The sequence below is a fragment of the Hyperoodon ampullatus genome (genome assembly GCF_949752795.1).
Source record: "Hyperoodon ampullatus genome assembly, chromosome: 13".
Lineage (NCBI taxonomy): Eukaryota > Metazoa > Chordata > Mammalia > Artiodactyla > Ziphiidae > Hyperoodon > Hyperoodon ampullatus.
The window spans coordinates 9,101,897-9,127,745 of NC_136926.1; the positions used below are offsets into that span (position 1 = coordinate 9,101,897).

General features: G+C 42.5%; 1 protein-coding gene and 1 pseudogene across 3 annotated transcripts; both read right to left on the reverse strand.

Annotated features, from left to right (window-relative positions):
- Positions 1–982: 982 nt before the first annotated feature.
- ANAPC7 (anaphase promoting complex subunit 7) lies at positions 983–24,985 on the reverse strand (the record flags this gene model as incomplete). Of its 2 annotated transcripts, XM_079717174.1 has the most annotated exons (11): positions 983–1,840; positions 3,527–3,677; positions 4,337–4,561; positions 6,974–7,170; positions 8,024–8,141; positions 10,248–10,390; positions 11,120–11,273; positions 11,584–11,695; positions 16,709–16,828; positions 20,551–20,737; positions 24,870–24,985. In XM_079717174.1, the coding sequence occupies 11 exons, from the start codon at positions 24,968–24,970 to the stop codon at positions 1,651–1,653; spliced, it is 1,698 nt and encodes a 565-aa protein (XP_079573300.1). In that variant the 3' UTR covers positions 983–1,650. The 2 variants fall into 2 exon arrangements, with proteins under 2 accessions (XP_079573300.1, XP_079573299.1); XM_079717173.1 differs by lacking the exon at positions 4,337–4,561 and having other exon boundaries at positions 24,870–24,970.
- Positions 14,042–14,555, reverse strand: LOC307061710 (cold-inducible RNA-binding protein-like; annotated as a pseudogene). Its single transcript has one exon. The product of its transcript is annotated as a cold-inducible RNA-binding protein-like (transcript).
- Positions 24,986–25,849: the final 864 nt, after the last annotated feature.

A 25,849-nucleotide genomic window follows, 5' to 3' on the forward strand; every position in this document is an offset into this window, starting at 1 on the left:
CCAGACTGATCCAGGGGCTCCCAGCAGAGATGAGAGGGGAGGAACGTGAGGCTGCTGATGGAAGGCGGTGCACAGGTATGGGTTCCAAGGCACAGACTGATCCTGAGAGAATCTCAGGGCTCACGGTGATGAGCCTGACATGCAGAAACAAGGTCAGGAGGGTGGGGCTGGGCTTCCTCCCCAGAGGAGAGATTTCACCTTTTCTCCCAAAGCACTAACTGATCATGGATGCTCAGAGGTGAGCTGAGGAAGGACATGAGCCTGCACCCTGCAGCGAGCACCAATGAGCAGTGTCTTCTCTGGGCCACACATTCACCTGGAGTGACTCCAACTGCCTGCTGGGCTCTTTAAAAACTGCTCCATCAAATGATGCTGCCCAAGCTTTGGTTCTCATACTGAAAGATACTTTAACAGTAACCTTTTGCCCACTTTAAATTGCAGTTACCAGATGTTCTAAGCTCCTAAACTACTGTACACTTCTATGTTTTTACACATTAAGACAGAACTTTCCATTTATGTCAAATTCCCATTTTGTACCACCTTTGATTAATTTTATTTTAATGAGAATTTGGGGTTAGCTGTGACGCCCCCCACTACCTTCACCTCCAAAAGCATCACATATTAAACAAGGGGGAGAGGGTGGGTAGTCTCCCAGCACCCGAGCCCAGGGAATGAGCCCCCTGCTGACCCCACAATAGAATGCTGAAACCAGACACCGACCTCAGAGCCCCTGACAGAGACAGGCAGAATCAATCTAAAATCTGGCCAAAGACTCTCCCCAGGAATTTACCGATCAAAAATGTGAATGGATGAACCAGCTCAGTATTATTACCTGAGGTTCCCAATCCTCCCAGCTCCCAGCACTTTGGGAAAAAGGGAGTCTATTTATGGCAAATAATTCTAGAGCTGAATCAATGCACTGTAAATAAGAGACCAAAAAAAGAATCTATAAAGGGCTTCCATTCTGACCAACCCAACACCATTACTGTACAAAACACAGTTTTATTAATTACCTCAACTGCGCCTCTGTTCATGCTCTAGGTCACACTTGTTTCTCAGATTCGGCCCAGGCTCATAGGCAAGTTACCAGATTAGCAAATAGGAAAACTGTTCTGCAAAACAGCAACTGTCAGCTTAAGGCATTACTAACATTGCAGAAGGAAGCAAGGTTACTAGGGAAGTTTGGACAACCCAGGATAATGATTTCTGGGACAGGAAACCCTCTCTGAAAGAGCCAGTCCATGCTGCTGCTGGGAGATGACACTCTTGCTCTGGGGAACAGGTCGCTCCTTTAAACCCATCCGCAACATCACAGACAAAACACTGTCTATTCCTCGAGCTTTCAGATTTAGAAGTTAGTTCTATAAAAAGCACTCTGTCCCAGAAGCCCCGACACGTCCACGGGCCTCTGAGCGCTCACCTGGTCCTCCCTGACTGGAGCAGAGGAGGATGGAGATATATGGAAGGTTGGTCGGGCTCAGTTTTTAAAAATGAAGTCACTACTAGAAATAGGGAGCAAGGGGCAGAGACCCTGCTGCAATCACATGCTGAATCATTGTCCTCCCAGAGAGCGGGCTCCTACGGGTTCCTTCAGTCCATGGAAGTGCTCAGAGCGGGGCAGGCCAGTGTGGCCACGGAGCTGTGCCTGCCTCACTGCATGCCGAACCACTGCTCCTGGTCAGCCCACTGGGCCGCCTCACTGTCGCTGCCCTCCAGGTCCCCTTCTTCCCCACTCCCTTCCATGTCGTCCACATCCTCCTCCTGAGTGGCATCCGTGGGACTCTCCTCCTTCTCCATCTTCTGCATCCCCTCTAGAGACTTCTGGTCATTGGGGTCCAAACTAGGGGACAACAAAACAAAGGAGAGGCCTGAATCTCTGCCTTGCTTCTTGCTGGCTGATGCGTCATCTCTCCCTGGCACAGCAGTGAAATGACCACCCAGTCACAGAGAAACTGCTAATGCCTGGCCTCTCCAAACAACTCCAGTTCCATAGGGAGGATCGAGGGAGTCCACCACTAGAAGTGAAAAAAGGCATCTTGTCCTAAGTTTTAGAATTCTCAATTTGAGTTTTCTCCATTTATTTCTTAAGCCTTTTCACACTTAATACCCCTAGCATTCTGCCAGAGGAAGATACTAGATAACACAAATGAAAAAGTAGCAACCATTAACAGAAAAATTCAAATATAATTTAACAGTATTGGGTTTTTAAGTTACAAGTTTACAAAAAATACTTATTTTTCTGTGAGTAAAATTGTTCCATGTTCTTATGATATAATTAAACATATCAGCACTTCAGTAGTCAACCAAAATCATCATCCTTACCATGGAACAGATTTGTCAACTCCTAGGTTAGACCCCAGGACCCAAAGCTACCCAACCTGGGCATTTGACTGTAGTAGCTAAGAGTATTGTGCATGCCAAAACCCTCCAAGTTCAGAGGGTCCAGAACATTTATTTACTTGGTTCCTAAGCAATCTCTCCTCTTGCCTTTGTGACCATCACTGAGGCCAGCCGGTGTCCAATCTCTAGCAAATCCCGCCTCTATATTTTATTTTCACATTTGCTTCTGGGTTTCCAAAAAGCAAATGAAACCCATGTTGGAATCCTGTTCCTACTTATATAACTGTAGATTGACTGTAACATCTCCTATTCTCTGAAACCTTCCATACAGCTCTCACCCACACCCAGCGCTCCCCACCCTCTGCACTCCCACCTTTCCTTCTAGAGACTGCTTTGAAAGCACTTAGCACATGGTATCTATCAGTCTGCACGTCTGAGACTGAGACCTCCTGGAATCACAGCATCCCCAGTGTTTACTGAGATGCCAGGCACATGAGTGGTGCTTAACTGCTGAACAAGTAAATGGATGTGATCAGACTCGATTAAAGACAGGCCTCCACCATAACTTTATAGAAACACAGACGACCCTCAAAGAAATCACTTCTGTATTAAGCAGTAAGAATACCACTATTTATTTAGTATTTACTATATACCAGGCACAGTGCTAAGAGCTTTACATGAAATAATCATTTAATCCTCATTTAATCATTTAATACCTAATAAGGTAGATATAGACAAGGAAATCTGTTAGTAACTTGCCCAAGATAACAGGTGGTAAAGGTAGTATTCTTCAGAGCTTAAGTTCTTAACTACTACAGTAGGTAGAAACATGGGAAAGTACTTACAATACGTTGATTGAAAAAGCAGAATATAAAATATATACTACGTATAACCCTATAAAAATACGTATATGTGTTGGCAAGGCCAGGAAGATGATCTACACAAATGAAAACAGATGTTATAGTGGTGTGGCTGGTTATGAGTGAAACAGTTCTTTAATGTTGTTAATATCACTTAAGGAAAAGACTTTAGAAGTCATAAATTTACAAACAACTCTACCATTACTATTATTACTGTTTTCAACCGTGGGCACAAAGTGTGTGTGTTTCCAGAACTCCTGTTACATTGTTCCCTGCTTCCTCTACCCCTCAATGACCTTCCCCCCCATGGGAGGCTAAGTGCCTACCTTAGTGCTATACTATACTGGTCCATTGCTTCCTGATACTCATTGACAGCTACAAGGAAATCTCCTAGGATCCGATGCAGGACACAGTCACTCTGATTAGCTAGTGCGTTCCGCAGCAAAGCAATTCCATCTTCATATTTCTGTTCTCTGCCTGGAAAGAAAAAGACCCTCATTTTCCTACTTACACAACATTTCGAAATATGTTCCCATCGCAAGTCATATACACAAAACGACAACAATGATCACAATCCAACATCTATTTATAGATGTTAAGAGAACAGTGGTGTGGCAGGAAGTGAGAACAAGCTCGTTTGAATTCTTATTCCATTAGGAACTCTGCAGTTTGAGTTCTGATTTTTAAAAACTTATTCATGACCAAAGTTCATATAAAAAGTCAAAATGGATTTTATTTGCCAAACTACCCTAAACTCAGTTCATCATAAATCAGGACTTAAAAAAACAAGGGTAAAAGGGAAGTCATAAGAGAATCAAGATGGGTCAAACAGTTCAAATTGGTTAAAACCAGTTATATTCGGCCCAAATTAGTTCAGGACAAAGTGAGCCGAATAGGTACTAACCAAGTACACCTGGTTTGAGCCACTCCACAAAAGTCATTCACTGCCAATCCAAGCAGGTCTAAGCCAATTACGTTTGGTTGTGCTAAATATAAACCAATTCACATGGGCTCAGACCTACTGCAAAAGCACACACCTGTTTGGTCATCTGTAACCAAATGGGACTAGGGAATCCAACTGAGATCAGGTTTTACACAATTAACTATGAACAGGGAAGTAAACAAGATACACTTACTAAGCAGTTCCGCTTTTTTCACCACAGCCTTAATGTAGTCCGGCCTTTGAGTCAGGGCTTTATCTAATAAAGTTTTGGCTTTCTCCTGTGTCACTGGGTCTTCAAGACAAACGGTGGCTAAAAGGGTAAGGGTCTGTGCGTTTGCTCCTAGAGTTTTGTAAACATTGTTAGCCATTACCATTGCTTCACGAATACTGTTGGAGGCTAAGTAACATTCGATGAGACCTGAAAAAATATAACACAAAGTTCAACTACATTACCATTCCAAGCCATGCTTCCATTCTGACAGCCTTCCAAATTACAAACCTTCCAAGTTTCAAACAAAGGGCAGGCCAAGGGAAAAGTCTGATGGTGAGATCAGACTGAAGGGTATGTTGATGGAACAGCTAAGAGGTGCTCTTCCCCAGAGCACTTGACGGACGTGGAAAAAGCCCGTAGCGCAAAGGCACCTTCAGTTAGTGAAGGAAACAAACATGCACAAGTAAACCAAAGCATGTAGGCAGCCCAGCTGCATGTCAGAGGAACAAATGTGACACCACTCATTAACTGACACTGTGAAAGATGAGGTTTCCAACAAAAGCCAAGGTTTTGCTGCCTCTTAACAAACTGTTAATTTCCAGCTGTGCTCAGTCACCTTTAGTCCTACATTTAAGGGGGAGGGCTCCTACAGTCCACAGAGAATGTCCAGCTCTAAAAACTAAAAGGCCTAGGGAGCAACCTCAGGAGAAAGGAAGACCTTTTCATTTGAAACATAAACGTTATCTCAAGAAGCATTTGCTGAGGGTTTCCCTAAACTGGATGGAAAGGGCTTAATCAGATGGATCAAATACACTGAGATCGGCAGCTCCTGCCTCTTTCCATACCCACAGCAAGATGCTCCACAGGGACATTTCAAGTACAGTCAACTCTCAACTGTTCATGCCAAGAAATCAAAGAGAACAGAGGAGGTACTTTTTAGTCCAAAGCACTGATCAAAACAGAAAAACAGCTTAAACCCCAAACCCACACACTCCCTGGCAGATTTTCTCTGTATACGCCTCCACCCTAGTGGCATTTATAACATATGTGCACATTCTACCACACACTATGGTTACTTAACCAGAAATTACCTAACTCTTAAGGGCAACATGGTGGATTCAGAATATGGTGGTTGGTTGTAACTACCTACTGAATAGTTTTACTTTCCTGCTAAAGCCCCACTGGAAATTCAGAGGGAAATGTGAAGAATGCACTTCACTGATCCAGGGCCCCCACCAGTAAAGAAAGCTTGGTTGGCGGCTACAAGAACCACCAGAAGGCATAACCAAGTCACCCTGATCCAAATTTCCAAATTGTAGCTTGAGTGAAGGCATCCCATAAAGCCTCACTGGCCAACTGGAGAACAACTCTAACTATCCTGTGTCCAACCACTCACTGTGGTAATGCAGTTAGCTGCATTCCTAGGCTCTTGTGAAACAGGCACACAGCAGACAGGAGTTAGCGTGATAAAAGCAGCTGGGAGGCTAGGGAAGCTACAGTTTCAGGATCAAGAATTTAATGTGAAACCAAAAGCCTGGTTTGCTACAGTTTCTTAAGAACAAATCCACAACAGGCATAGTTCTCTGGCTATCTAAGCAGATTTGTTCTTCACGCTAACTTCCAAATTTTATTTCTCAAATTTGAACTCATCTTCCTGTTAAGAGCAAATCACTCCTAGACTCCTGGGTTTCTTTTTAAATTCTTATAAAAATATGCTTTGGAGGAAATGCATCTTGTAAGATCTATTTTAACGTCTCTGACTGAGTCACCAAATGCTGCTGAAGCTAGCACAGCTTTGAACTCCTAGGGGTAGTTCACACGAACTTAAAATAGTACATAACAAAGTTTGACTCTGATCATGCCTCCTCTAGAGGTCACAATGAACTGACCAGTTCCTACAGCCAACACTGTCATATGGATACTGAGTTACCCTATGAATAATATTTCTGGCCCAAGGTAAGACAACTGTAAAAAAGAATAGACAGGGACTTCCCTGGTGGTCCAGTGGTTAAGACTCTGTGCTCCCAATGCAGGGGGCCCAGGTTCGATCCCTGGTCAGGGAACTAGATCCCGCATATGCTGCAACTAAAGATCCCGCACCCAGCAACTAAGACCTGGCACAGCCAAATACATAAATAAAAACTAAAAAAAAAAAAAAAAAAGAATAAAGACATACCAAGCAATCCAGCACAGTGCCAGCACAGAGAAACTCACATTAATGAGTAGGCCACGTTTGAGAAACAAAACAGGACAAAAAAACCAACCCAACTATACCCTAACCAAAAATCAGAAACAAAAAATGAGAAAAATGGATTGCAAGTATGGAGTGAAAAGTCCAGCCCTAAATGAATTTATGATGCCTAATGCAGTGGTTCCCAAATATGTCTGCACAATGGCATTACCTGTGATCTTAAAAAAGTACTGATGCCTATATCCCAACAGCAAATATTCTGACTTAAACAGTACTGGAGTGACCTGGCATCAGGATTTTTCAAAGTTCCCCCAGAGGACTCCAATGTACAACAAACTTTGGAAACTGCTGGCCCAACAAAACCTTCCATCTGAGTGCTGTCACCACACCTACAGATCCACACCATTCATCTATATTTTTTATCTTACCTTCATAACAATCTAAGCGACAAGGTGCAAGACGTATAGCCTCCCGAAAGTGGATTATTGCTTCTTGGACTCTGCCCATGTTTCTAAGTGCTGCTCCCTTAAGTAGCAAAGCTTGAACACTATTACTGTTCAGCTGAATGGCCTTGGCTCCTAAATAGAGGGCTCGGGAGTAGCGTTTGCTATAGAAGCTATGACACCTGGAGGAAAAAACAACCAAAAGTTATCTGAGATAAGACCATAAAGAAACTTCTTCGAAAAGGAAAATCAAAGAAAAGGCCCTCTACGTGATCCTTACTACAAACCCCTTACAACTTTAGCCTAAGATATTAGTGAAAAAACAGAACAACAAGAATCTACTGAATATTTATTTTTAAGGGAGAAATCTTGATACGGAAGGGAAAAATTACAAAAAAGAACCTGATGGGGACTTCCCTGGTGGTCCAGTGGTTAAGAATCAGCCTTCCAATGCAGGGGACATGGGTTCGATCCCTGGTTGGGGAACTAAGATCCCACGTGCCTCGGGACAACTAAGCCCGCACGCTCTAGAGCCCGTGCACCGCAACTACTGAGCCCACAGGCCACAACTAGAGAAGCTCACAAGCTGCAACGAAGAGCCCATGAGCTGCAACTAAGACCCAACACAGCCAAATAATACTAAAATTAAAAAAAAAAAAGAACCTGACAATCTGGGTATGTTATTAGGTCAGAGACATTCAGAGAATTTGCAAAGCCAGGTTAATAACAGCAGCACAGTTCCTGGCCTGCTCACTGATGGCTGCCCATGTGCAGGTGCAGTGCTGAGCATGATGCATTCACTATCTCAGTAAACACCTACCCCATAAAGCAGGGGTATTATCCTCATTTTCCAAATGAGAAAACAGACTCAGAGAAGTAAATGATGTATCCAAAGTCACAGGCAGACCATGATTTGAATCCAAGTCTGATTATCCCTTAAACCAGAACTTTCAAATCTATACTCTATTGAGGAGGAACCACAATTTCCTAAAGAATCTACTAAAACTGGGGAGAAAAGGGAATGCATAAACATACCCAGAGACCACCCAGGGTTCTGCATGTTGATCAGAAATATTGAAAAGGCGGCAGCCAAGGTTCTCCACATCCTCCAGCCGCCCTTCTCGTGCCAGGAGGTAGCCATATACATCCATTCCTACAGAGGAAGAGGCTCATTAAAGCAGCAGGGGTCTTTTCTGAAGGAGCTGTAACCTTCATCAGAGTCCACATTGAGGCCCCAGCTCCAGCAGGGTCTGAGCCCTCTCCACCATCATGAGCTCCTCCCACCAGCATTCCCAGTTTCCTACAGAATGACTATTAAAAAGACAAAACACATCCAAAAGTAAAAAAAAAAAAAGACAAAGAGTAGAAGGACCTACCTCACAATTTGAAAGCCTGTTATTTTCAGGAACTATTTGTCCCTATATTCTGTGGCGTGATAATAGAGCTATCCTAACACATAACCAGAAAAGGCCCAAAAAAGGCATCAAATTAAGTTCTCTCTTCCAACAGGTCTAGACACAGTCAGGAGTACACACTTAATATGACGGTCTCAGAAAAAGTTAGCCTATTCTAGAAAAAGCATCTAGTTCCTTCTGGAGTCTAGTTCATTTAAGATCCTCCCCCAGCCCTACCCCCCACCCCCCCTTATTTTCCCTCATGTTCTATTAAAAAAAAGGCCCCAAGCTCACTGTCACCCATCTCTTGCCACCATTCCCCTCCATTCCTTAATATTCCTTCAGATTCTGAAGAAAATGCCTCTCAAACCAAGATTACTGCAACTCTCCCTGCTGGCCCCTGGACTCGGGTCTGAGCTTCTAACTCCAAGATGCTGACTACTGCCAGGCTAGTACTCCTAAAACATCATTTTCATCATGGGCACAGGCAATTCGAAGAAGAAGAATAACAATGGGCAGGAGGGGACCTTGGGCAAACAAATTCATCTTTCTGGATCTGTTTCCCCATCTACATGCTTGTGAAATTCCCCTCCCTGCTCTGTCGACTCTACAAAACTGGGACTTCCCTGGTGGCACAGTGGTTAAGAATCCGCCTGCCAATGCAGGGGACACAGGTTCAAGCCCTGGTCCGGGATGATCCCACATGCCGCGGAGCAACTAAGCCCATGCGCCACAACTACTGAGCTTGTGTGCCACAACTACTGAAGCCTGTGTGCCACAACTACTGAAGCCTGCGTGCCTAGAGCCCGTGCTCCACAACAAGAGAAGCCACCGCAATGAGAAGCCCGTGCACCACAACGAAGAGTAGCCCCGACTCGCCACGACTAGAGAAAGCCTGTGAACAGCAACAAAGACCCAACGCGACCAAAAATAAATAAATAAATGTATTAAAAGAAAAAAAAAAGAGTCTACAAAACTGTTTATATTGTCACAAGGCCATGTTTTTCTGATGACCTTTTTTGGGCCTTTACAAGCAGACTTCAGCCTATCTACCCAACCTTATTTCCTACTATTCCTGCACACATTACCCTTCACTCACTGCCACTCACCCAACAGCCATCCTTTGGAAGTCCCTGTGGCTTACCTCCTTCAGCAGCAATCTTCTTTTAAATCAATGTTTTTTTGTTGTTCACTTCTAATTACTTCCTTTAACCACCTGATCACTTTCTTAGTATCTGTTCACTTACTCCTTTTTAACTATATTTAAGGACACAGTAAAGCTAAATTCCCTAAAGGGATATACGGTTCAGGGGATGCCATCCAAATTCTCAGTCAGGCACATCATAAATCTGTAAATCATAAGGAAGGGCTATGATCCCTCCCCAAAGAAAAAAAGCCAAATAATGATCTGTGGGGAGATGACACTTGAATTCAAGCAAAAACAACTGCTCAAAATGGAATTACCCAAGTGTCAGAGACATTGTCAAGGCCTGAAAAAAAAAACAAAAAAAAAAACGTAAAAGCCTACTCCAATCAATTTTATAAATTTTTTTTTTTTTTTTTTTTCGGTATGCAGGCCTCTCACTGCTGTGGCCTCTCCCGTTGCGGAGCACAGGCTCCGGACGCGCAGGCTCAGCGGCCATGGCTCACGGGCCTAGCTACGCGGCATGTGGGATCTTCCCGGACCGGGGCACGAACCCGTGTCCCCTACATCGGCAGGCGGACTCTCAACCACTGCGCCACCAGGGAAGCCCTATAAAATATTTTTTACAAAAAACTATATCAGAAGATCATGTTACATCTTCTCCCTATCTTCTGATTTGCCCCTCTACAGCCACCTCCATCCTGCCCCAAGAATTACTTACCTTTTATCAGATAAGGATCCAACATCTGTGCCTGTTCAAACTTGAGGACAGAGTTTTTATTGTCTCCAGCTCTGAAGTACAGATCTGCTAAGCTTCCCAGTAGGTCCACGTTATCTCTCAATAAGGACTTTTTCTCTAGTGAACTTTAAGATATTAAACATTGAACCTTAAAATCTATTGTAAATCCTCTTAGTTGTTGAATCTGGGTGATGGGTATATGGGCACTATTTTCTTTTATGTATGTACAAGATTTTTCACAAGGAAAGACTAAAAGAAAGTGTAACCAGATTTTCTTATTCTGAGCTTTGAACTTAAAGTTATACAAGATTGGATAGTAAATATACAGAATAAAGCAGAAATCTCTCTCATTACCTAGAAACTTTCTGGTTGCAGTTTTTCAGAGGATAACATATACTATACGGTGTTAAATGTAATGTCATTCAAAGTGACAGCTACTTATTATTCAACCAAATGACTTTGCCTTACACAAACCCCACTCTGTTGTCCTTGGACTTTACCTGACTAGAAAGAAAAATCCCAGTCCTGAGGCAACACAGGTCAGATGCTGCAATAATCTATACTTCTGGGGCATCAAAAAAGATGTTCTTTCTGGTTCAAGTATGACACACTAAGGCTGTCTGTTTTGCAAGCGTTACTACTTTTGCAAGTACAGAGCTAAACTTGGTCCATTTACATTTAACACAGACTATTACATCCGGGACCATTCAGTACATTAACAGACCAACAAAGCCTAGGGACAATTGGCTGTAATACCAACAGATAAGCATCCATTTTTCCGTTTTGCTCATTTATATACATAAAACCCCCATATACAGGCCCCAAGAATACTGAATTAACTTTGTGGCTCTCACCAGATGGTATTGATTGCTCTCGAGTTGTCACCAATGTGCACAAAAGCATACGCTTTGATCCACACAGAAAGCCAATCTAAGTTAGGCAAGGTCTGGATCACATTCATCGTCATTGATGCCACCTCTGCACCTTTTACAGAAAGGGACAGCAAACCTAATCCAACAGAAAGTAGGAGAAAGAAGGTGAGGCATAGCATCCTTCTTCTACAATGCAAAAAGCAATAGGCTACCCTTTCCCTAGTGTATAAGGCAACCCTTTCCCTATTCCAAGCAAGATGGATATGAGAGAACAACTATAGTATTTCTTATCAGTGAAAGAATACATGGCAACAGTAACCTATTGACTCACTCTCTGGAGGTGAGGCATGGGCAACTTTAAAAAAAATAAAGTTATTCTAATGTAATCTCTAAGATTATCTTAGAGAGTAAACACTCCATGAAAATAGGGAGAGAATGACCTGTACCTAGAATGGCATCAAGGGCTAATGGGCACTGCCTCAGCACTTCCTTATAGCTGGTGACTGAAGGTCGCTCCTGACCAGCCTTCTTGTACAGGTTTGCCAGCATCATGTTTATCTGTAATGAAAAGAAAGGATAATAAGGTAAGTATATATTTAAAAACAAAATCTCACCATCAGTAAGTCCTGATTTTTATTATCAGCTCTTCTACTTTTTACTGGAAAATCTACCCAAAGCCATGTGGAAATAAAGCCCAACCCCATTCTTCAAACCAAAGAGGAAATTACTACTTTGCTTTTCCTATGTCTTCCCATTTCCCCCCACATTCCTCTCACTTACCCAGCCAAAAGGTCCAAAAATATCTGGACCAAAGATGCTGCCTCTGGAAATGGAAGTAACATTCATTTGAGAAATGTTACAGAATTCTAATTACCTTGATTTTTAAGATAGAAGATGAACTACCCTAAAAATGCTTGTTTACATATTTTATTTTTTAAGTTTACATATTCTAAATGCAATTAATATCACAGCATGAGAAAGTGAGGAACTCTTAACACAGCTAATTAAAAAAGACCAGATGGGCTTCCCTGGTGGCGCAGTGGTTGAGAGTCTGCCTGCCAATGCAGGGGACGCAGGTTCGTGCCCCAGTCCGGGAAGATCCCACATGCCGCGGAGCAGCCAGGCCCGTGAGCCATGGCTGCTGAGCCTGCATGTCCGGAGCCTGTGCTCTGCAACGGGAGAGGCCACAACAGTGAGAGGCCCGCATACCGCAAAAAAAAAAAAAAAAAAGATCAGATGAATTTTCCCCAAAAAGGAAATGACAGATACAGAAGTAAAATACTTGGCTTCTCTCTGACAATTGGTCTAGCAGCTAGACTCTAGCCTTTCTAATGCTTAAAGCTTTGACCCACAGGTACTGTCTGACTGATCAAAGTAATGCTACAAAAATCAAACTCTAACTGACCTCTAGAGGTGGTGATGATCCTGAGATCAGCTACACTATTTAAATCTAGTGAATGCATTTTTAGCACAAGTCAAATATGTAACTCAGAAAAGCTCTAGTTAAAAAAAAAAAAAAAAGAAAAAGAAAAACCCTTCCTAAAAATGCAACAGGGAAAATTTGAGAATACCTAAAAGTTCCAAAGAATATAGAAGTTACAGGGAAGGGATAAATACTCTTAATAGTACAAAGACAAAAACACAATTTTCCAATTTAAAATTAACAGATATTAAATAGAACACATTGTTTGCCAGATCATTAACCTAAGGAAGCAGTCAACATGAGGGCACAAAAGAAAAAAAAAAGCCAATCCCCAATCTCCTCAATTATCTGTAGCTTGGTATGCCAGACACTTACTAAAAATTACTCTGAAGATGAAGAACATCAACATCTGTTCCAATTATGAACTCACAGTATATAAAAATCTAGTATGGGGCTTCCCTGGTGGCGCAGTGGTTGGGAGTCCGTCTGCCGATGCAGGGGATGTGGGTTCGTGCCCCGGTCTGGGAAGATCCCACATGCCGCAGAGCGGCTGGGCCCGTGAGCCATGGCCGCTGAGCCTGCGCGTCCGGAGCCTGTGCTCCGCAACGGGAGAGGCCACAACAGTGAGAGGCCCGCATACAGAGAAAAAAAAAAAAAAAAAAATCTAGTATGCCATTAATCCATACTGAATCAAACAATGAAATAATGGATACTAGAAATAAAACTATTTTTTTTTCATTCAGATGGTCTTTTAATCGGCTTCATGAAGCCAAAGAAAACTGCGTATAAGAATTCCTTCACCCCTTCAGATACAACATTGACGGGATATGTGTACGTCTTCCAGCAAAAAAGGACAATATAAATACACATTTTCAAGAACCTCTCGGGGATGTCTGCAAGTCTACTGTGGGTCCCACAGGACAGGTGGACGCCCGGGCCAGGGCAGCCCGCGTGCTCTGCTGCCACCCGCATGGTTCTACCACTCTACACTCAGAAACGTGACACCGAGTTGGAAAAAAGCTACAACTTGCTCAGCTTCGGACAAAGAGCAGATTCAGTCTGTTCAATCTCAAAGAGAAGTGACTCGGGGCACCCAACTTCATGGGGCCGACCTCAATGAAAAGAAAAAGAAAAAAAGCAACACAACCAAAAACAAAAAACAAAATTCTCACAACCCCTAGTGATTTTCTAAATAAAAACTCTTGGCTCACGGTAAAATGGTAAAAGTAAAACTGGAAGTGCTCTTCAAAACATTTTTAAGACTCTTAAAAACGGACAGCACTTCCTTAAAAAGCAAAGTGCAGTAACAAGGCCATCTGGGGGCCAGAAGCAGTCAGGCTGTGTTTGACAAGATCAGAACCAGTAAGACTGCAAAAGTGGGTACAAGGAGGTGTGATCACTACACATTAATGATTCAGCGGAGCTCCCAAAATCTTTAAGTATACGGCCATTGGAAGGACAATCTCGAGCAGGAAGGATTTTTACTCGTTGTGCGTAGCATAACTGTCGCAGCTGTCTCTGTAGGACCCGCCCGAGCTCCGGTTACTGCAGCTGCCACCCTGACTCCAGCTGCTGTAGTAGTCTTTGGAGCCTCAATAGTCCCCACTCCTGGACTCGAACCGGCTCCCCCTGTAGCTGCGGTCCCCTCATCTGGAGAACCCACGGCCCCGGCCTCGGGCCCCGCGGAAGAAGCCCTGGCCCCCGGCAGAGCCACCTCGGTACCCACGGGATCGGTTATCAGACGACTTGCCAGCCTGGTCGACCCAGATCTGCCGCCCATCCAGACTTCCCGTTCATGGCCCTCATGGCGTCCTTGGCATCGTCGATGTTCTCAAAGGTGACAAACCCAAAGCCCCTCAATCGCTGGGTCTCCCTGTCTTTCACGACCACCACTTCTGAGATCTGTCCATATTTTGAGAAGACCTGCTCCAGTGACTGCTCGTTGGTGTCAAAACTCAGCCCTCCGACGAAAAGCTTGCCTTCATGTGATGCCATGGCGGCCACTGAGTCAGGCAGGTCCCTGGCGCAGGTGGGAAGATGGCACAGCACAACGGCCCGAGCTCCTAACACGCAAAGTGACTCAAAACTATTTTTTATTTGGCCTCAGATTTTCCATTTTAGGCTATGTTGAAATGCAGAAAAAGGTACTTAAAGGAAAACTCCAGTACTGGTGTCAATACTTGAAAAAAATAAAAGAATTAAATTTAATATCCTTTCTTGACTGCTTGTTATTAGCAAACTATGACGGACGGACCATCTGTCTCAACAAATATTAAAATTCCCTTTAAACTACCTGACACTTTGAAAGAGTGAGTTTTGAGTACTACCTAGTAGGAAAGTCAATTCTTTTTAAAACAGATCCTTACTTGGGGGCATCATTAAAGCCACATTCTACCAGTTATAAACACAAGCAGTCATCGTATTCTAAAAACTGAGTGAGAAATTGTTTGTTGGTATGTTTCTCTTAAAAGTTGAAGATTTTCCAAGATATAATAATTTCACACTGGAATTTTCCTTTAAAATTGTGAAAGAATGTGTGGCGGTGTTTACCATACATTAACAGACGTTCATTTTGACTCACTTCCTTGTCCTTTACACAGACTGAGAAGCCAGTTAACTCCCTAACGGACAAGAAAGAAAAACTGTAAATATTCTAGGTTTATGTGTGAGGCACACATCTTTGCTTACTCCTGGCTACAACAGCTCTACAGAATGAAGAATGAAAGATATGTACTCCTAACATATGTGGACTCCTCTGGTCTCTCCTGAAATGATGGCTGTAAACACCAAAGTGCTGGATACAAAGCTCAGCTTCTTTGCCATTATTCATTTTAAAAAATGTCCCTGAACTCCCTCAAGTCATCAAGGAAGAAATTATGGTACATTTCCAATAAGATAAGGAATAGGTACCATGCAAAGTTTATAATCAAAACAGCACTTTCCAAAAGAAGACATTCTTTATATATACAAAAAAATTATTCTTGGAGTAAGACTTTCATAGCGTACCAGAACATAATTTAGTATATAGCGTCCAGCTTATTATGAGACAAGTTAATCTATAATATACTTACAAATGTTTTTAATAACAGCTATCACCATAAAATATACTGAGGAAATAGCTTACTTTTGAAAATTCAGAAAATATTAAATAAATTCTCAACATGAGGAGATGCTTCAACATGTTCTCATAAAGTTTGACTATTTACTTTTAAAACTCAGTAACACCTGGGTGAAAAAACACTAAATACACCAGGTCCCTACTGGTTATGATTCCTTTTCTTTTAAGGGCAGGAAGATGCACATAGACTTCATACCTATAAAATTCCTTATTGTTAAGCACACACTGCACAGACAGTTTTTCAATGAAATGAGGACGGTAGGTGACATGAGAGTATGAAGAATATTAAATACTGATGTGAATTTACTCCTAAGAGCTAAGATTTTCACTGTTTTTCTAAACTGGAGTTCAAAAAAACCTGTAATCAGAGATGCCCAATCTAGTACTCCTTACAGAACAGTACTTTTAAAAAGTATTCTCACATACATGAACTTAACTTATTACCAGAGAAAGTATCATTATCCTCAGTAAGGGAAAAAAAAAAAAAAGCCAGATTTTTAACTTGTGCCAAGTTCACACTGCACACAGCTTGAATGCCCTAAACTCAGACAAGACACCAGAATTTTTTATTTCAGTTGAAGGTGTTCTATACACTATAATATGTTAACAAATCAAACACAAATACTATCCTACACACAAATAAGTACAAAAGGATCTTGTAGTCTTAACACTGAAAATGAAAGGAATACACATTATCAAATGGGTATACCTATAGAATGCAAAAAATGAGGTTCTAAAAAGTATTATTGCTACCTGGAAGTACACTGCAAAGCATATTTCCTACAATAAGAAACACCAAAAAATAAACACATGTAATATTATTCTCCAGCTACCACTTTCATTAGCTGAATTTTCAGGGTCTCATAAGAAAGTCACTCCTCCATCTCTCTAAACAGGGAGAAGAGGGGAACAAAGTGGTGATTAGAGACAAGGATAAAATGTTCAGATGGAGTCCCTGAAAACATGGCAGAAGAGGGTTGTAAGGACTGGGGAAGAGAAAAATATGTAACAAGTTGTTAATTCAACTTACTTTGGGAGTTCTTTGTCTTGAAGGGATCCCATCGAGAATAGCAATGGCATCTTTATCTTGTTTTAGCATTGTATAACATTCAGCCATTTTGTACTTTACTTCAATTTCAGATGGAAGACACTGAAGAGGAAATGAAAACATCTCTTCAAAATATTACTTCAACAGTATAGCAGTTCTTCAAATCGTTAAACATAATTACCATATGTCCCAGCAATTCTGCTTTTATGTATACAGCCAAGAGAACTGAAAACATGTCCACACAAAACCTGCATACAAATGTTCACAGCAGCATTAATAATAGATAAAAAGTGGAAACAGGGCTTCCCTGGTGGCGCAGTGGTTAAGAATCCACCTGTCAATGTTGGGGACGTGGGTTTGAGCCCTGGTCCAGGAAGATTCCACATGCTGCAGAGCAACTAAGCCCGTGCGCCACAACTACTGAGCCTGCACTCTAGAGTCCACGAGCCACTACTACTGAGCCCATGCGCCTAGAGCCCAGGCTCTGCAACAAGAGAAGCCACCGCAACAAGAAGCCCACGTACCGCAACGAAGAGTAGCCCCCGCTCACCGCAACTAGAGAAAGCCCACGTGCGGCAACAAAGACCCAATGCAACCAAATAAAAATTAATTAATTTTTTAAAAAAGTGGAAGCAACCTAAATGCCCATCAACTAATGAATAGTTAAAATATGGCATATTCATACAATGGAATAGTATTCTGCAATAAAAAGGAATAAAGAACTGATTCTTTATTCCATGCTGTAACATGGATCACCCTTGAAACCATTATGCTAAGTAAAAGAAGCCAGCCACAAAAGGCCACATATTGCATAATTCCATTCATATAAAATGTCCAGGGGCTTCCCTGGTGGCGCAGTGGTTGAGAGTCCGCCTGCCGATGCAGGGGACACGGGTTCGTGCCCCGGTCTGGGAGGATCCCACATGCCGCGGAGCGGTTGGGCCCGTGAGCCATGGCCGTTGAGCCTGGCGTCCGGAGCCTGTGCTCCGCAATGGGAGAGGCCACAACAGTGAGAGGCCCACGTACAGAAAAAAAAAAAAAAAAAAAAAAAAAAAAAATGTCCAGAATAGGTAAATCCACAGAGGCAGAAAGGTTAGTGATTCCCAGGGGCTGGGGAGATAAAGGGCACAAGGTTTTTCTAGGGTGATGAAGATGTTCTGGAATTAGACAGTACTGATGGTTGTACAATTCTGTGAATAAACTAAAACCCACTGAATTATGAATTTTATGTTGTGAATCGTATGTCAATTTTTTAAAAGACTCTTTAAAGATTAAATGTATTTAATTCACATGGAAGGTTCAGCATGGTGCTAAGCATACAGAGCGCTCAAAAACAGTTAACTACTGGTCTTCCCTGGTGGCGCGGTGGTTAAGAATCTGCCTGCCAATGCAGGGGACACGGGTTCGAGCCCTGGTCCGGGAAGATCCCACATGCCGCAGAGCAACTAAGCCCGTGTGCCACAACTACCGAGCCTGCACTCTAGAGCCCGCGAGCCACAACTACTGAGCCTGCAAGCCACAACTACTGAAGCCCGTGTGCCTTGGGCCCATGCTCTGCAACAAGAGAAGCTACCGCAATGAGAAGCCTGCTCACCGTAACAAAGAGTAGCCCCCACTCACCGCAAGTAGAGAAAGCCTGCGCACAGCAACTAAGACCCAACAAAGCCATAAATAAATAAATAAATAAATAAATAAATATAAAAAAAGGAGTTAACTACTTCTATGAATGATCCTGTGTGGATAATACACATGACTTCCATTCAGTGTCAGAAAACAGAAGTCCTGGCAATCAGCTCTTTAATAACAAAAACAAAGGTTCTGGGCTTCCCTGGTGCCCCAGTGGTTAAGAATCTGCCTGCCAATGCAGGGGACACAGATTTGAACCCTGATCCGGGAAGATCCCACATGCCGTGGAGCAACTAAGCCCATGCGCCACAACTACCGAGCCTTTGCTCTAGAGCCCGCGAGCCACAACTGCTGATGCCCGTGCACCTGGAGCCCGAGGAGAAGCCCGCGCACCACAACGAAGAGTAGCCCCTGCTCACTGCAACTAGAGAAAGCCCACGCGCAGCAACGAAGACCCAACGCTGCCAAAAATAAATAAAAATTAAATAATTTTTTTTAAAAAGCTTCGTTTAAAAAAAAACAAAAACAAAGGTTCTACGTAAAAAGAAAGAAAACAAGAGGAAGGTGTACAGGCTTTAAAAAAAAAAAGCAACGATATTACTTTGTATCTTTTTTTAATGTGGAAAAATACAGAACACAACTCATAATTTCACTTGCAGTTCATTCTACTGACATTCCTTTTAAATATAAGTTGCACGTATAATTTAAAGTTAAAGACAGATTCAAACTGAAAAGTCCAAGTTCCCCTCTCCCTAAAGCTTCCCATTAAATGTATTTCCTTCACGCACACAGAAAATTTTTGCATGTATATTAACCATATATATTTTAGGCATACATCAGGATATACTTATATAACTATAAACTATCCCCTTTAGGGAATTCCTTGGCAGTTCAGTAGTTAGAACTCCGTGTTTTCACTGCCCAGGGCCAGGGAGGACCCGGGTCCAATCCCTGGTCCCGCAAGCCTTGCGGTGTGGCCAAAAAATAAAAATAAAATAAATAAACTATCCCCTTTAAACAAAAAGAGTAGTGAACACACTGTTTCAAACCTTATTTTCTTTACTAATATACACAGTGTTTTCCACATTAGCACATACACCTCTATATTTCATTTCTTCAATATTTCTATCATATTCCATCCTAGGGCTATATTATAATTTAACTAGACCCTATTGATAAACACTTTTGCTTCCAGTTTCTTACCATTATAAACAATACTACAATAAGCAGCCTTAGTTATATACCCTTGTAAACCTTTTGTCAATCGACTATTAGGATTAATTTCTAGCAATGGGATAACTGTCGAATGGTGAAATTATAATTTTTTACCCTTCATTTATTTAACTAATTATCAAGCAACCAAAACTAGTAGGAATTCGTAAGATTATTTTATATAAATTTCCCCAGGTACTCACTATCCTAAAAACTGAGTTACGTTTTAAGAGTGTACTTTCATTAAAATTATTAAAAACACTTTAGATTTTGAGTTGTTTGTATAAAAGGGAGGAACAGGGACTTTCCTGGTGGTCCAGTGGTTAAGACTCCACGCTTCTAACACAGGGGCGCAGGTTCAATCCCTGGTTGGGAAACTAAGATCCCACGTGCCATGTGGTGCGGCCAATAAATAAATAAATAATAAAATAAAAGGAAGGAACAATGAATGGCTTTGGTTAGAGCCTAAATAATTCTATTTAATTTTTAAACTAATTAATTTAAAATTTAATTCTATTTTTAGATTCATCCATAGAGTGAACTTTGCTTCTAGCCCTTAGTGCTTGGTTGGATGCATTATTGCATCTAAGTGGTTTTTCATCTCTTTCTCCAGTCAGCTCCCCTTTAAAATTACTTATTTTGGGCTTCCCTGGTGGCACAGTGGTTGAGAGTCCGCCTGCCAATACAGGGGACACGGGTTCATGCCCCGGTCCGGGAAGATCCCACATGCCACGGAGCGGCTGGGCCCATGAGCCATGGCCGCTGAGCCTGCGCGTCCGGAGCCTGTGCTCCGCAACGGGAGAAGCCACAACAGTGAGAGGCCCGTGTACTTCAAAAAAAAATAAATAAATAAAATAAAATAAAATAAAATTACTTATTTTACTTCTTCTACATCTAATCAGCAGTCTTTCAAATTCCTTCAGTGTCTCTTGCTCTCAAAACAACCCAACCAACCAAAAACACATCACACATCTATCTCCAATTACCTGACTTTGTGGAGTGGATGCAGAATTTCCAGTTGAAGGTCTCACTTTTGAAGTTTTACTTAAGGCTTTCTTCTGCTGTAAAGCCATAGTATACTTACTCACAGCATTCCGATATTCCTTATCGTGGAAGAGAGAATCTGCATGATACACCAAAAGCTGGTACTTCTGAGATGGGGAGAATAACTCACTAGAAAACAAAGAAAGTATACCCCCTACATGGATTGTTTTGAAATGTTAGAAAGAACGCTCTCCTTAGTGTCTATATAAGCCTAATACACCTTGTGTTGACAGTTTACAAAAAAGTAAATTTACCTTAAGTGCTAGTCCCCCAAAAAAGAGGCAAGAGTCATACGTCATGTCAATATGGTCAACACATGTAGGAAATTGCCTTAAATTGTTCTCTTTACTATAAAAACTGATACATCTAAATCAAACTCAGTAATACAGAGATACACAAAGAGAAATGTAATACAGCTGACACTTGAACAAACCAGGTTTGAATTACAAGGGTCCACCTATATGTATAGATTTTTTTTAATAGCACACACTACAGTACTACACCACCCTTGGTTGAATCCGTGTATGCAGAACTGCAGATATGGAGGAAATACATATATAAAGGGCCAACTATAACTTATACGTGGATTTTTGACTGTGGGGAGGGTTGGCACCCCCTCCCCTCCCCTGAAAGTTGTTCAAGGGTCAACTGTGTATCTTTTCCTCCCCTTCTTTAACCCAAGCCCTCTTAATTGAAGAGTCTGATATATATCCATAACTCTCATATTAACATCAATTTTTAGGGTAATACAGAAAAAAGAGAGCAATCATGACTTAACTAATATTACTAAATATTACCAAAGAAGGGTTAAAGAACCTGGAAAAGAGAAACTCACCACTCTGAATCCTTTTTAGCTAAGTGCTGAACAAAAAGAGGTTTGGAGGGTACTTAAAACTCTTCAAATACTGAAGAAAATGGGAATACTAAAATACTTAAGTATGGGAATAGACTAGGATAAGCCAGTGGGCCAGAGTGGAACAGAATGAGAGAGGATTAGCCTTATTTGATGAAAGGTTTTTTTTTTTTTACATACAGAAGTAAACTTCACTAACAAGAATTTTTACTTCCTTGAGTCTCAGGGGTTTAAGGACAGCGTAACGGAACCAATACATTTCAGAACCTTTTCTTTAACCTTGAATATTGCTCATAAGTGTTATAAGTGCCTAGGACTGGCCACCAATCTTAATGGGAAACTCGTATTTTTAATCTCCAATCCCATCCTTCCCCCAGTTAGAGTTTACATTTTTTCACTGACAGGGAAAACCTACAGCCACTTAAAATGAAAGAACAGTTAGAGTCAAAGAACTCTGTAGACGGTTAACTGCTCAGCAAATGAAGGATACTCAAGAATAGGTACCATAGATTAGTAATTGCCAGGGGCTGGGGCAAGTGGAATTGATGAGTGACTACTAATACATTTGGGGTTTCTTTTGGAGGTAATGCAAATGCTCTGGAATAGACAGTGGTGACAGCTGTACAACTCTGTGAATGTACTTAAAACCACAGAAATGGGGGCTTCCCTGGTGGCGCAGTGGTTGAGAGTCCGCCTGCCGATGCAGGGGACACGGGTTCGTGTCCCGGTCTGGGAAGATCCCACATGCTAAGGAGCGGCTAGACCTGTGAGCCATGGCTGCTGAGCCTGCGCGTCTGGAGCCTGTGCTCCGCAACGGGAGAGGCCACAACAGTAAGAGGCCCGTGCACCGCAAAACAAAACAAAAAACACAGAAATGTATTATTTAAAAGGGTGAATCTGATGGTATGTAAATTTTATCTTAGTAAAAAAATAATTTAAAAAAAGGACAGGTAGGCTAAACACTGGATATAAAGTAACAAAGGAAAGTCAAGGACTGAAAGGTACAGTCCAGATAGTTGAGATTCTATGTATTTAGTGAGAAGTAAGATGTGAAATAGTTGATTTGATAGAAATACTACACTCAGAGAAAGGATTTAGATGTTTATATGTTGTAACATACATGCCTACTTATGCATGCTTAAGTTATCTCTGAAATGATACATGAAAAACTGTTAAGTTGTTGCCTCTGGAGAAGGGAAATAGTGGGGTGAGGTTCAAGACTCAGGGGCAGACACTTATCTGCATACCCCTTCAGTACTGTTTGATTTTTTTTTTTATGGTGTGCATTGGCAATTAAGAAATATTAAAATATAAATGATAAAGGTCAGAATTTAAACACCTCCTGAAGCTAGGAAGGAAACTGCCAGTTTAGCCTAATATAAAGAAGAACGGGCCAAGTCTAATCAAAGGACCAAACTCCTTCTAACTACCCTGTAACATCTTCAAGAACCAAGAATAATGACTAACTGGTGCATAAATTCCCAATGGTAGACACTGTATGCTTTGACAAATCACTCAGAACCAGGTGAAAGGCTCCAGAATAAACAAAGAAGGCCGACAGAGACCAGGGCTCCTCACAGTCAACACTAAGTGGATGGTGGTAAAATGATGGGTCTCCCGTAGTGAGGTCCAAAAGCACTAATGGAAATGAAATAGGTAGCAACAGCTGCAACGCCCTTAAGTGGCCCAGACAGCTTCCAGAGCAGGCCAAATGCAAATGGGTCCACCCTGAGTAGAAGATTACAATGCCATTTAGACGCAGTAGACTGTGGTGGGTCAGAATGGAGACTTCAGAGTCAGAAGGACCAAAATCCAGACATTGCGGCTCTTCCACTTACTAGATGTGTGAACTTGAACACGGTATTTCACCTTCCCGAGGTTGCACGTATTTCCTTAGCACCTTCAATAAACGTTTGAGTGCTTACTGCACACAGGCACTGTGCTGATTTCATTAGGTGTTAAGTGATGAAGAACATAGATCTTAAAAGTTCCCATCACAGGAAAAACATTTTTCTGTAACTATGTGAGGTGACAGATGTTAGCCAGACTTACAATGATGATCACTTCACAATACAGACAAATATCGAATCATTATGTTGTACACCTGAGACTAGTATGTCAATTATATCTTGGTTAAAAAAAAAGTGATGTAGAATATAAAACAGGGCAAAGGGATAGAATGGTGAGGGTAAGGGACAATTCTGGTGGCCAGACAAGAGTTCTCTAGGAGAGAGGCTGTCATACAGAGTGAAATAAGTCAGAAAGAGAAAAATATCGTATATTAACGCATATATGTGGAACCTAGAAAAATGGTACAGATGAACCGGTTTGCAGGGCAGAAAGTGAGACACAGAAGTAGAGAACAAACGTATGGACGCCAAGGGGGGAAAGTGGCGGGGTGTAGGATGAATTGGGAGATTGGGATTGACATATATACACTAATAAGTATAAAATAGATAACTAATAAGAATCTGCTGTATAAAAAAATAAAATTTATTTTTTTAAAAAAGTTCTCTAGGAGGGATATCTGAGCTGAAACCTAAATGAGGAGGCAGCTCTGAGGCGAGGACTCTAAGCAGAGCCGCAAATGCAAAACCCCTGAGTTGAGAACGAGCTTGGTGTGTTTAAGTAACAGAAAGAATAGCCAGGGAAGCTGGAGCACAGAGTGAGAGACAGATGTTTGGACTTGTAGGCCGTGGGAAGGAATTTTAATTTAACCAAAAGGGAGAAATTTAAGCACAGGGCAGACATTCACTCAAGGCTGGAAATAGCCCTGTGCTTCATCCGCAGTAAGACTCCATAAGCGGCAGCTTTGGAAACGTGAAAAGGGCACTGCGAGTCCTTAAAAAGGCGCCACTCTCACCCATCAAGGAAGTCTCCCGTTTTCAGGTGTTTGCAGGGACGAGAAAGTAAACCCTACTGTAAACCCCAGGGAAAAAAATCAATCTCAAATGCAGGACAAGGGTCTAAAACCAGGGGACTGGGCTTCTTTGAGCCCCGGCGAGCGAGAAAACGTTCTTCGGGAAGGAGCTGGGAAGGGATGAGTCAGCCCAGCGATGTGACAGTCGCTATGCCCGGCGACAAGTTCCTCAGGAAAACCTCTGCTCCCAACTTTCGGGAAACCCTTGCCAGGGTGGTCCTCAGAGCCCCCGCCTTCCGTTTCTCGAAGCAGCCGCTCGCCGCATCCCCCGCAGGGAGCGCATCCCAGCGCCCGGCACAACGCGGGGACCCAGTGAACTCAACTTCGTTCCTAAGTCGGCTCCGCCCGACGAGGCCCTCGCTGACCTCGGAACCTCAGCTGGGGCCCGCAGCCGCTCCTTCCCGCCAATCCCCAGGTCCCCTCAGCCCCCGTTCCCAAACTGGCGCCGCTTTCTCCTCAGCCCCAGGCCGCTCCCCGCCTCAACTCACGGGTTGTTATTACTCATTGTAAGTAACAAGCTGCTGAGGAGCCGCACGTTGGAGTGCAGCCCCGCTGCCGCCATGTCTCGCAAGTGGTCTATCACATTCATTCTGCCAAGCAAGGCAGCCGCGGAACCAGCTCGAAGCCCAGGTTTAAGCTCCTTCGGGAAGACTCCAAAATGGCCGCCTCGCCAGGTCCATCGGGTCTACACGCGGCACCGCCCCCAGGGTATAGGCAGCTACCGAAATGCCTGAGAAAAACGAAAACAAAAACAAAACCCTCAGCTCCTTCTCCGCCAAGCCCCCTGTGAGGTGGTACGATTTGGTTTGGGATGGGGGGGGTTGTTTTTAGCAAAAGTTACATCATCATTCTAAGCTGCAAACTTTATGGAGGGCTTACAATGGGCTGGGGACAAAAGGCAACTCAGGACGAATGCATGCCCAATTAAAATGAGTCTGAGAGGACTCTCAGAAATTAATAAAAATGTATTGACATTTATCATAAATAAAAGTTAATATACTAGTAGGATGCGGGGGAAAAAAATCCCCGACACCTGGAATTAGATATTTTAATCAGGCGCCAGGGGCAGCCCTAACTGCTTTTAGTCTCGCACAAGCGCTAAGGCTGAAAGCGCCACGCCCCCTCCCCTCAGGTGTTTCGTGTACCTTTGGGAGTCAGGCTTCACTCATCGGGTGCAAAAGGACATATTTTTACCATGAAAAATTACTCACTAGCTCAGAGTGAATAAAGACTAGGTTGAGTTTTAGCCGTCCTAATATGAGTGTAGTGTTATCTTGTGATTTTTATTTGCCATTCCCTAATGACGTATGAAATTGAGCATCTTCTCATACGCCTATTTGCCATCTGGGTATCTTCTTTGGTGAGGTATCTGTGCAGTTCTTTTGTCCATTTTTTAGTCCGGGTGTTCGTGTTCTTTTTTTTTCTTTCTTTCTTTCTTTTTGGCCGCAGGGCACGGCTCGTGGTATTT